This window comes from Nansenia antarctica (assembly GCF_963989245.1).
Source record: "Nansenia antarctica genome assembly, chromosome: 6".
In the NCBI taxonomy this organism is placed as follows: Eukaryota; Metazoa; Chordata; class Actinopteri; order Argentiniformes; family Microstomatidae; genus Nansenia; species Nansenia antarctica.
Window position 1 is genome coordinate 36,689,999 of NC_137676.1, and position 13,051 is coordinate 36,703,049.

The 13,051-nt window shown below is 49.5% G+C and overlaps 1 protein-coding gene across 1 annotated transcript in view; it reads left to right on the forward strand.

Moving 5' to 3' along the window:
- Positions 1-443: 443 nt before the first annotated feature.
- The window catches only part of lama5 (laminin, alpha 5), a gene marked incomplete at both ends in the record, with an annotated part of 106,990 nt that continues 94,382 nt past the window's right edge, over positions 444-13,051 (forward strand). Inside the window, 2 exons of the mRNA XM_080534387.1 lie at positions 444-734; positions 3,313-3,465. Coding sequence (XP_080390513.1) covers positions 444-734; positions 3,313-3,465 — 444 coding nt within the window. The remainder of the gene's footprint in view (positions 735-3,312; positions 3,466-13,051) is intronic.

Genomic DNA, 13,051 nt, shown 5'->3' on the forward strand with positions numbered 1-13,051 from the left:
GAGAGAGAGACAGAGAAACAGAGGGCAAAAGAGGGGTGTTAGTAGTCTGTATGTCATTGACGCATCATCATTTGGTCGGGCTTTAGTGCTAGTCAGAGCCCAGCCATTCACCCGAATCGCTGAGCTACCCCCTTTCAACCACACGGTGACAGGCAGGGAGGGAGGGAGGGAGAGATTAGAACAGTGCTGGAGCGCAGATAGGTGCCCGGTCGACCGAGAGACAGCGACCACAGCTCAGCCACAGACACACACCGATCCTCACGCAATGTTTCGGAACTAAACTCACTTTCTGTACCTTGCTTTTTAAAAAAATACTGCTTTACATCAGATGGTACTTTGTAACAACGTCGTTATAATATTTTGGGGTATTGTCGTTAGTTGTCTTTACTTTGTTTTAGTTGTTGTTTTGTAGTCGCCTATTTGACCGGAGAGCGCAGGTGAAGATGGCGAGGGGACCGGTGTCCGGGACGGGGTTCTCCGGTGGTGGTGGCAGCCAGACGCGGGGGTTATTATTGCTGATGTTTCCTCTATTTTGCGGCTTGTCGGCTCAGGACCTCCAAGCCAACGGGATAAATGGGTATAGTCTGCACCCGCCGTACTTTAACCTGGCGGAAGGCACGAAAATCACGGCCACGGCGACCTGTGGAGAGGGCGATAATGGACGGCCGATACAGGACCTGTACTGCAAGCTGGTCGGGGGGCCAGTGTCGGGGGACCCCAGTCAAACCATCCAGGTAAAAACGTTGTACACAACATAAGCTTGTTTTCTTTTCAAAACGTTGCATTGATGAAGGAGTTACAATGTTTATGCATAGTTTCGACTAACTTCATAATAATAGTCTGTTTTGTTTATTTTGGAATGAATGTGTATCCTTAAGGGCAATTTAATTTTCAAGCAGACTTTTTTCCCCCCACCTGTCTCTCCTACATTTCTCCGATGCAGTTACCCGTGCCGTAGGCTACATGCATCACATACATTTTTATGCCACGAGTTATTACTGAATGATTACCAATTTACCGGATGGTTACGAAAGAGATGAGGCACATATGAACGTTGGTTCTCACGGGGCAGGACCGGGGCTTGTTGGCAAGTCTGTGAAATGTGCAAACATTGTAAAGAGTCAAATGTGAGCCTCCAGTAAGCATTTCACGAGGGATTTTCCCTAAGGAATTTCTGGAATTGTAGAAGACCTTGGTTGGTGGTGGGGAGTGCCCTAGGATGAAGCCAAGGTCCAGATTCGGAACATCAAAGGATTATGCAAAGAAGGAGAGACCTGCTGCACTGTTCTAGAATGCTCTGTTCTAGAATGCTCCCCTAGAGGCTTACTGTTAATCAATCAACCACCAGGTAGCAACTATGTCAATGTAACCACTCGTTTGACTCCTAACTGCATTCAAACAAAGTATTGTACCAGCATAGATATTGAGGAAAAAAATATTCATATTCGGAATATTAGTGCTTCTGAATATCTATTCAAATGTTGGTTGGAAGGCCAACTGTGAATGCTATGGTGCTCTTGTCACTTTTGTTTTCACGGAGTGGCTTAACCACTTGATGGATTATTAGATTAAAGTACATCTCACCGCCCGCCAACCCCCCCTCCACCCCCTCAATCCCCTCTCCCTAATCCCTTTTTTTGTGCCCAAGCCACATAAGTCTGTTATTATTAATTAAAAACAGCGGGTGCAGGTTGAGTGGTATGAGGGGGGTGAACAAAGCAATCAAATCTCCTACACTGCTTGCACGGGGACCCCTGCGCCCCTGGTTAAAGCCATGCATTATCAACAGAGTGTCTCAATGGTAGCCTGCCCTACGACACTCCACGGTTTTCTCCATGAGATCATTTCACTCCTTTTTTCCCCTCTCGTCTTGACACGACTGCTGCCTTATGAAACATGACTTTCGTGTAAAAAGGGAAGTTATTGCGTAAAGCAGCAGGTGCTCTGGAGTGAGTGCTCTGCTCTCCAATGTGTGTGTGAACGCGTACACACCCACGTACGCACACACACACACACACACACACACACACACACACACACACACACACACACACACACACACAAAATGTGCTGTACTTACTGTAACCCACTGAGCTTTGTGGCAGCAAGTTATGAAAATATGTTGCTATATTTGTAAGTTGCTCAAGGTTATTTACTGTAATAGCAAGCATTATACAATTGATACACATTGATGCGTCGCTAAAAATACAAGCTATGATCTCAATGGAACAATCTTCTTTATCTCCTTACTATAAAATACTAGGCCTTATATATAATTATTTGTCTTTTTATTATGAATTAACCAAAACTTCAGAGAAACACAATGAACAAACATTGCAGATTAGGGAGCTGAGGGGAAGGTCAGTGAGTGTGTGGTAGGCTAGGTTTGATTTGGGGGGTTTTCTTGACTTCAAGGTGCCCCCCAGGTCTCAATGACAGCCAGTTGAAAGGAGATCTTTCAGTGGTCTGTAGTGGCAGCACTGTGGTGGCCTAAGGAAGGGTGGGGGGTGGCGGGGGGGGGGGGGGGGGGGAGAAAGGGAGGAAGAGAGAGAGAAAGAGGGAGGTAGAGAAAGAGAGAGGGAGAAAGAGAGAGAGAGAGATGGGGCGGAGGTAGAAAGTAGGGACAGAGAGGGAGAGGTTGACAGAGATGGAGAGAGAGGGAGAGACAGAGGGAGGGAGAGAGAGACAGGAGTGTCAGCCAACCTTGAACCCTGCCACCATAGGGGGTTACGTTACTCAACCTCCTCCTACTTGTTTAAGTGAAGCTTAGATAGTTAGACAGATTGTTTTTAGAATAATAAAAGGATTCTAAGGATTGCAGAAGGATCCTCGTCCACTTCCATGAAGGACTTTATGTATATTAGAGTTAGCCAGTGTGGCCTGATAATGTGAAAGGATAAGGAAATAGTGTATTGAAGTAAAAAAAGAGAAAATATTTTACAACTTCACACCAATAGTGTTAATAAAGCAATTCAACGTATTTGATTTAAAGGTCCATTAAGTAACATTCAAGCTTTCTAAAAGCGTCCTCGTGGTTGTAATGATGATGTTTAATCGGTAGCGATCAGGGACTGAATCCTTTGAAAGAAATCTTTCGTTTACGCACGCTGTATCGGTTACAAAAAAACACTTTCGAAAATGGAGGGTCCTCTACCCGACATGTTCTTCAACCGATTTCCGCCTTTTCTATCTAAAAAGAGTCCTGTGTGTAACATGTACACAGATATAGAGACAGTAATGTCAGTGCACTGCAGTGGCAATGTTCTTCTCTGACATTTTGTGTGTGTGTGTGTGTGTGTGTGTGTGTATCAGGGCCAGTACTGTGACACCTGTACCATGGGAGACAGTGACAGGGCCCACCCCATCACCAACGCCATCGACGGGACGGAGCGCTGGTGGCAGAGCCCGCCCCTCTCCCGCAGCACCGAGTTCAACGAGGTCAATGTCACCCTGGACCTGGGACAGGTCAGTCTGCTTCTCCTTATACTGTCTCCACACACACACACACACACACACACACACACACACACACACTCATACGCATGCACACACTCACACACTCATACGGACGCACGCACACACACACACACACACACACACACACACACACACACACTCGTACGCACGCACACACTCATACGCACGCACGCACGGGCGCGCACACACACACACACACACACACACACAGACACAGACACACACACACACACACACACACAGACACACACTCTTACTCAGTCCTTCCCTTGTACATTGTAGGTCACAGCACCCAGCATGCTGTATAACGCTTTGAGGAACATTATGCACCTTCTCCATGAAGCTGAGACACCCTCTTCTTTCTTTTTACTCTCTCTCTCTCCCCCAATACATACACACACACATGCGCACGCACACACGCGCGCACACGCACACACACTCTCATTGTTTTGGAACTGTTACATACTGTACCAGCAGTCATTTAATACCTCCGACGATCTCGTCTGCTTTTGTCTGAGTGTTCTATTACCAGAGTGTATGTTGTTGAGTATTCTATGTCAACTTCTCTGTTCTAAAAGGCCTCTTCTGGACATAAAAAACCCCATACACACTGCTTTAAGAAACATCCGTTGTTTACAGTGGGAAGTCTGGAGGTAAAGTCTTAAAAGACACTCGGCAGATGATTCTAGAACAAAAGAAGGGTTTCCTATTGACTGGGAAGACACTTTGATGCTCTCTAAAGAGGGGGTTTAAAAGACGGTAAAGTCTCGTCTGGCTTTGGGGCGAGGGCACGCCGCTTGGAATGTCTTTGAGTTCACCTGATCTGCAGTGTTCCTTCCACGGATTGTACCATTATGGAAAGAAAAACCTCCCGAAGCTCAAATGAGTTTCAGTCTAAAAAAAGACCTGTTTAGGTTACTTAAGCCGTTGAGCGATTACATTCGGATCGGGAAATAAACTGTCTGGAAGCAGCACCGTTGCCTCCGTGGTTGGAGGTCAGAAAAAGGTAGAAAAAAAGAGGTGGGGAAGGGAAAAAGAAGAGGAGAAAGCAGACAGCCCCCAATGCTCTCGGGCTGATTTAGTGCTCTCCCCGCTAAAGCATGTCTCGATGGGAGTCTACTAACTCCGCGCATTGATAGTGACGCCATTGTTAAAGCGTCGTTCGGCGTCTGGGATGATCTACGCGTGTTGTTCTTGGCCCTGGCGTGTTTACCCAAGCTGGTGTTGAGGTGAAGGCAGGGGGTCACACTCCTAAATCACATTAACTCTAATGGGGCTTCTCTTTCTCTCTGATGATGCTATAGATTGACCCCAAACTGGGTATTTCCTCCTCATTCCTTCCCTCTCATTTAACCCTCACTAAAGACTTCTGTGGGACGACTGCGGCCCTCTTCCTTTGAGCAGGCGCACCGCTCTAAACTGGTGGCTCTAAACTGTGTGTGTGTGTGTGTGTGTGGGTGGGGGGTTGGTGTGTGTGTGTGTGTGTGTGTGTGTGTGTGTGTGTGTGTGTGTTTGTGTGGTGTGTCCCGCCCGTCCCACTCTCCCCCTGTGGATGTGTTTTGTGGTGTGTACCCCTCCCCATCTCCCCCTTCCCTCCTCCATCCTCCTCCTCCCCCTCTCCTCACCCCCTCCTCCCCCATGGGGACCACGCTCACTCTCAGTCAGCCTCTGGGTTCTGAATGGAGGCAGGGAACTGTGACGGGCTTTGTACTAAGCGCTGGGGTTTACAGAGCGGTTTTTCTTAGTGTCACTATACTAGAGAGTTTACACACTTTAAAAAAAATATTAATTCTGGGACAATCATAAAGAACTCAGCAGGTAGGGGAAGGGAGCTGAAATAGTATGAGGGAGAAATCAGGTGAGTGAGCAGGAAGAAGAGGAGGAGGGGTTGGACTTTGGACGTGGACGTTGGACGTTTACTTTGACTACACTGACAGAGCTATTCCTCCAAGTAGTTATGCAGGAATGTAGGTAGTTGGGGTATAGGTGGGCTAGAGGGGAGGGTGGGGCTACTGTGTGTGTGTGTGTGTGTGTGTGTGTGTGCTCGCGTGTGCTCGCGTGTTGGTGTGTGTGTGTGAGCCAGAGGGTATAGAAAGAGAGAGAGAGTTGTGGTGGGCTCCTCATGACCCCCCATAGGATAAGAAAGAGATTGGAATGTTAGTTAACCTGATCTCTGTCCCAACCTGCCCAGGGACCTTGGCTAAATAACCCCCCTCCCCACCCCCTCTACCTCCCCTGTTCTCAGGCTTTTCCTGGGCCTCTGGTTCTCTCTCTCTGGTTCTCTCTCTGGTTCTCTCTCTGGTTCTCTCTCTCTGATTCTCTCTCTGGTTCTCTCTCTCTGGTTCTCTCTCTGGTTCTCTCTCCCTGGTTCTCTCTCTCTGGTTCTCTCCCCCTGGTTCTCTCTCTGGTTCTCTCCCCTGGTTCTTTCTCTGGTTCTCTCTCTCTGGTTCTCTCTCTTGTTCTCTCTCTGGTTCTCTCTCTCTCTGGTTCTCTCTTTGGTTCTCTCTCTCTGGTTCTCTCTCTGGTTCTCTCTCTCTGTTTCTCTCTCTCTGGTTCTCTCTCTCTCTGGTTCTCTCTCTGGTTCTCTCTCTCTCTGGTTCTCTCTCTCTCTGGTTCTCTCTCTCTGGTTCTCTCTCTCTCTGTTTCTCTCTCTCTGGTTCTCTCTCTCTGGTTCTCTCTCTTTGGTTCTCTCTCTCTGGTTCTCCTGTGTTGATGAACCAGGACACCTGAGAGGCTGCTGATCCCCACAGAGAGCCTTCTGAGGCCTGCCTGCCTCTGGTGAAGCAGTCACTCTGCACACACTTCACTGTGACTACACACACACACACACAGGTTCACGCACGCACCGCACGCACTCAAACACACACCGTGGCCGGGTCCTGGAATCTCCCCCACCTGTTTCTAGAGAGATAGCGATGGTGCTCTCTAGCTGGTACGGTATACAGTACATCATGGCGATACAGCCTGGTGTTTACAGAGAGTCTCTAGGGCATATTATACAGGGCCTGCCTTGAGACGTACTCCACCTTTTACAGGACACACGCAATAGGTTTCTCTCTTTATCTCCTTCTCTCTATCTGTCTGTTTATTTAAGGTGTCCATATTTCAGCATGGACGTGGAATGAACTGTCTTGGAGAGTTGTATAAAGGGCATGTTCTGAGTGAATCATGCTATTCCCGTTCGACTTAGACAAGTATATACTGTAGAGTATTTGGTTGAGCCTTTATTATTATTAAGTCCCATTGAGTTCGACTTATCTTTTACAAATGGACCCTACCCCCTCCCGAACCGACCCTAATGACACAAGAACAACCTCCTCTCCTATAGTGTGTGTGTCTGCGTGCGTGCGTGCGCATCTGTGTGTGTGTGTGTGTGTGTGTGTTTCCATTCGGATCCCGTGCCGTCATTCCCGAGGAGTGTGATAATGACAGGAACCTGTAATCTTCCCCGGGGAGAGATGGAACAGCGTGGAGCGGGATGTACGCCTTCCCCTCTCTGTCCCAACAACAGCCCGCCTCTGCGCTTTCACCCTGCGGCTAGGCCCTGTCAGCCACCGTGGAAGAACACTACACTGCTTTTGTTCGGAGACGTTTATTGTCTCTCCGACACACAGTATCCAGGTACGACCCTCCCTCTTCCGTAGGGGGAGTAGTAGACACCGGATGGTGTTCTTTGTAAAAACCCTGCCTGTCCGATATCGGAACAGGCGGACTGTGTCTTCATAGGAGGTCTTTATTCGGCGGGGTGATGTCAAAGACGACCTCCAGTGACTCATGTGGCGATGATGCTACACTGCTCTGTGCCGGAGGACAGAGCGAGGTACTTTCCCCCGTCGTGAGAGAAGTCGGGCGGTTCTGTCTCTGCGGTTCTCTCTCTGTGGTTCTGCCACAGAAGTGGCCTAGGGCTGCTGCTTCCTGTCCCATGGGCGGGTCCCCCCTCCCTGCTCTCTCTCTCTCTCTATATATATATATATATCTCCGTCCGTCCGTCCATCCCTCTCTCCTCTCTCTCTCTCTCCTCTCTCTCTTTCTCTCTTCCTCTCTCTCTCTCTCTCTCTCTCCCTCTCTCTCTATCTATCTATCTTCATCCATCCCTCTCTGTCTCTGTCCCTCTCTCACTCTCTCTCTCTCTCTCTCTCTCTCGGCCACGCTGGTAAACTGCCCCCATTGTTTGCCATGTGCAGCACGAGGGCACAGCGCCAACCTCCAATACACACACTGTTCGGAACTGAATACTTCCTGGCATTGATGAGAGAGTTGGTGCGTTTTTCTATATCTATATATATCTATATATATCTATATAGATATATATACATATATATAGACTCCTTAAAATCTCACCTCCTTATTTTCTCCATCTGAACCAGAGTATGTGAAGTGCTTCAGGAACTAGGCCTAGCCGCTCAACCTCGGTCGTCCGGTTATTGTTCGGTACGTTTGGGCCCAGATTGAGATCTCTTGTGGCTCTCTCTGCCAACTCGGCTGTTCAGTGGACAGTGAAAAGGATTGGCATGGGAACGTTGCTCTCGACTTAGCCTGAGGCTGTGTGTGTGTGTGTGTGTGTGTGTGTGTGTGTGTGTGTGTGTGTGTGCGCGCCTGTGCCTGTGTGTGTGTGTGTGTGTGTGTTCTCTCCATGGTGGTGTGTTCTTGCCATTTGTGTTTTGTCTGTGATATGCACAAGCAAAGATGATTTCAGTGTTTTAGAGTACGGTACACACAGTCTCAGGTATGGGGCCCTGCGGCCCTGTGTGTGTGTGGGCTGCATACTTGGGTGGGGGGGGGGGGGGGGAACAATACTCCCATTGTGTGTGTGTGTGTGTACCATCTTTCTGTGTTGACTTAAAAGGATGGTAACAAACTATGATACTCTCTCTTCCTCTCTCTGTCTCCTTGTCTCTCTCTCTCTCTTTCTTTCTCTCTCTCTCTCTCTCGATCTCTCTCTCTCTCTCACACTCACTCTCTCTTTGTCTGTCTGTCTGTCTCTCTCTCTCTCTCTCTCTCTCTCTCTCTTTAATTCACTACTTCATGATGCATGCGGCTCACAAAGACTTCACTGTGGGGTGGGTGACTGACAGGCTAATGATGGAAAGAAAGAAGAGGAAAAAGATAGAATGAAGGGTAGAGAGAGGTATGAACTCAGCTATGTCCTCTCTCTCTCTCTCTCTCTCCGGCCCTCCACTCCTCCGTCATTTCTGTTTTCCCTCCCTCTCTCACTTGGTATGTGTCTATAATGAGTCACTCATCCCTGCGTTTGAGTCATCCCTTCTGGAGGTCATCCTCCCTTTCTTCCTCTCTGTTAGCGAGCGCTGTGTTTGTACCTCTCACCTCCCATCCCTCCATCTCCTTCATCCGACCAATCGGTGTGTCTCTCTGCGGTCCTGTGTTTGGACCGGAGCTGCCTTGTTAGTGGTTTCTTCCCGTACCGGGTCAGACAGTACATGTGACACACACACACACACACACACACACACACACACACGCTCACTCATGCATGCACGCATGTCCACACACACACATGCTCACTCACACATGCACACCCACGCACGCACGCAGGCACAAACATAATCACTCACCCACACGCGCACACATACATGCTCACGCACACATGCTCACGCACAGACACACACATATTCACTCACGCACGCACGCGTGCACACACACACGCGCTTGCTCACAGACACACGCATGCGCGCACACACACAAACACCTCTTTCTTTCATTATGTTTACTGAACAGGAAAATGAGAGGGACAGGGAGAGAAAGAGAGAGTAAGCGAAAAAGGCAGAGAGAGGGAGAGAGAAAGAGAGAGGTAGTGCGATAGAGAGAGGGAGAGAGAGAGAGAAATAGTGAGCGAGTGTGGAAGAGAGAGTCAGTGTGAAAGAGAGAGGGAAGTGACTGCAGGGCAAGAGTGAGTGAATGAAAGAAAGCGAAAGAGAGAGAGAGAGAGAGAGAGAGAGAGAGAGAGAGAGAGAGAGAAACAGAGGAGTCAGTGGCTTGTCCTGACCTTAATAGGAGAGCTCCTGCCCTGGTTGGATGGAGGGGAGGGAGGGATAGAGTGAGGGAGGGAGACAGAGAAGGAGGGATGGAGGGAGAGAGGGAGGGAGAGAGGGTGAGGGGGCCTCCTATTAACCAGAAGGAGAGTCATAACAAGACCTATATGATGTACCGAAGCACGGAGGAGGGAACAGAGAGATCAGAAATAGACTGCAGCTATTCAGGAGTGTTTTCTCAGGCCCTCCCTCCCTCCCTCCATCCCTCCCTCCCTCTCTCCATCCCTCCCTCCCTCCATCCCTCCTTCCCTCCCTCCCTCCCTCCCTCCCACCCTCTCTCCTGGTCCAGAGGGCTGTGTCCTGTCCTAAGGACATTCACTACAGGGTCACAGGAGCCCTGGGCTGGGTAGATCTGAGTGATCCCTCTGGGTCTGTTGTCATGGTTTGGGCTCGGCCCCTTAGTTCCAGTGAAGGGAAATCTTAATGCTACAGCATACAATGAGATTTCTAGAGAATTGTATGCTTCCAACTTTGAGGCAACCGCTTGGGGAAGGCCCTTTCCTGTTTCAGCGTGACAATGCCCTCATGCACAAAGCGAGGTCCATAATGACATGGTTTGCCAGGTTTGGTGTGGAAGAACTTGACCGGCCTGCACACAGAGCACACAGAGCTCTGACCTCAACCCCATCGAACACCTTTGGGATGAATTGGAACGCTGACTGCGAGCCAGGCCTTCTCGCCCAACATCAGTGACCGACCTCAGTAATGCTCTTGTGGCTGGATGAGAGCAAATCCCCGCAACCATATTCTAAAACCACTTCCATATTAATACCCATGGTTTTGGAATGAGAAGTTCAACAAGCACATGTGAGTGTGACGTTCGGGGGTCCACATACCTTTGGCCATGTAGTGTATATCTGTCTACATGGATGGATGGTTCCTTCAATTGGCTTAACACAATCTCCGCTGATGTCAGCCAGCAGTCACAAGATGGCCGTGCTGTTTAAAGGAGCAGACACTACACAATACTACACCCTACACAGCACTATACTACACAATACTACACTACACCACACCACACCACACACCACACCACACCACACCACACCACAACACAACACACCACACCACACCACACCACACCACACCACAACACAACACACCACACCACACCACACCACACCACACCACACCACACACCACAACAAACCACAACACAACACACCACACCACACCACACCACACCACAACTCTACTCTACTCTACTCTACTCTACTCTACTCTACTCTACTCTACTCTACTCTACTCTACTCTACTCTATTCTACTCTACTCTACTCTACTCTACTCTACACAACACACGTTCCTGTCAGGAACCTGAGATCAGATCTGTGGTCTATACTGTAACCATGACAGATGATAACATCATGACCATTCCTGCCAGCAGGACAGTAGCAGGTCTGAGGTCAGACCTGTGGTTGCAGCTCAGCTGACCTGCTCACCACAACGTCGTTGGCTGCTGACTGTAACAGCGTCAGACACCGCAGGGTTAATCCTGTGGTCAGAACACACACTGACTCCTCTCTCTGAAGTGCTCTGATCCCGAGATATAGACGTAGAGTTTCTAGAGCAGCTGCAGCATAGATATGGAACAGACTGGATGTACAGAACTGGTCTATTGGAGGTGAGCTACAGTAGTTGGATTGCAGGGTTCTCCTCCACAGTTTAATTTAAGAAGTCTTGTAAGCTGATGCATTTTTTCGACAAATTCAGTTTTCTAGTAGTTCTAAATCGATCGCCTAAATGCAGGCACTCCCCTACTCTACTGTGTGTGTGTGTGTGTGAGAAGCGGTGGCCACCAGAGGCTAAAACTACCAACCCTTTAGGAACAGCAGGGATGTTAACCTCCCTCCCCCCATTCCCCCATCCCCCCCACCTCTCCCTCTCCTCTTACCAAATGAGCTACAGGTCAGGAGATCTGTCATGCTGTAAGTTGTTGCTGACTGCCCCCCCCCCCTGCCCCCCTCCAGCCTCCCTCTCCCCCATCCCCTTGCCCTCTTACCTCCCTGTCCTCTGCCCCTCCTCTCCTCTCCCCTCCCCTCCCCTCCCCTCTCCTCGCCCTCCTACCGTCTGTCTGTCCTCTACCCGCCATCCCTCCTGTGGAACTCCCATTCAGACACCAAACACATATGTCTCCTAGTGAAGGGCCACTCACGGGCTCAAGTGCCCCCGGCGCTCCTGAGGCCACGGGAGGGAGGGTGAGGAAGGGAGGGAGGGAGAGAGAGAGAGGAGGAGGAGAGAAGGGCACAGAGGAGAGGAAGGGAAAGACGGCGTCCAGCTGGGAAAGTGTAAAAAGAGACCATTCATGCCCTATCTTTTATTGAAATGTCAAATGTGTATTGTGTGTGTGTGTGTGTGTGTGTGTGTGTGTGTGTGTGTGTGTGTGTGTGTGTGCGCGCACGTTTGCGTGCATGTGTCCTTCCCAGAGCACCAAACTTCTAAGGGGTTGTTCATTGCACAGTGGGGATTCCTTTGAAAAGGAGGCACTTGTGAGTGAGCTTGCCTCCCAGCCACCAATCTAGTGTATGTGTGTGTGTGTGTGTGTGTGTGTGTGTGTGTGTGTGTGTGTGTGTGTGTGTGTTGTGTCCTTGGTCGTCTGCCACCTGCGCCTGTGAGCGTGTAGCTCCTGTTTGTGAAAGTTGGTGTGTTTGTTATGTGAGAGAGAGAGAGAGAGAGAGAGAGAGAGAGAGATTGGTTAGGATGTTATCAGGTCACTGTGTCGCTGTGACTTTATATCGCGCCCTGACTGTATTCTTAGCATCACCTGCTCGACTGACTTGAGCATGTGTGTGTGTGTGTGCCTATCTGGTTAAGAGCTCAGTAAATAAACCCTCCATTGATAGACTTCATCCATTCTTCTCTCACTTCCTTCGTATTGACACTTCACTCGGTGCTGAATACCTCCTTTGAAAATGATTGACCCTGTGGGAGGTTCTCATTGGCCAGGTTCAGTCCCTGGTCATGCGTGCCTGTTCCGCTCTGAGAGGTCATCAGGGGGGCTTTCCTCGGCTCAGTTCCAAATCCACCCCTGGGGCCCCGCTCCACCCCCCTGTTGATCTGAGAAGATTGGATAGGTGGAACTAAGCGATATGGCGATATTACCAACCGGCCGCCAAACAGGCAGAAAGAAGGAGCTGTTAGCATGGTAGCATCTAATGCTAGGATAGTAGCATCTAATGCTAGGATATAGGGTGTAGGCAGGGTATAGCGTGTAGGGTATAGGGCGTAGGGGGTAGGGTGTAGGATATAGGCTGTAGGGTATAGTGTGTAGAGTGTAGGGTGTAGGGTATAGGGAGTAGGGTGTAGGGGTTGATTTGCAATTCAGCGTTCCTCTCCACCTCCACTCCTACAGGACCCTGTGTCTGCTGGTTATGCACTACACCATGGTTTTGGCCACGTTTTTTGGGGTGGTCCCAGACGAACTGTCATGATCGGGGGGACGTCGGTACTCACATAGTGTGAGCACATCAAACGTTGATGGCTGTTCCGTTCCCCCGACGCGGTTCAGATGTGGCAATTCTTTGTC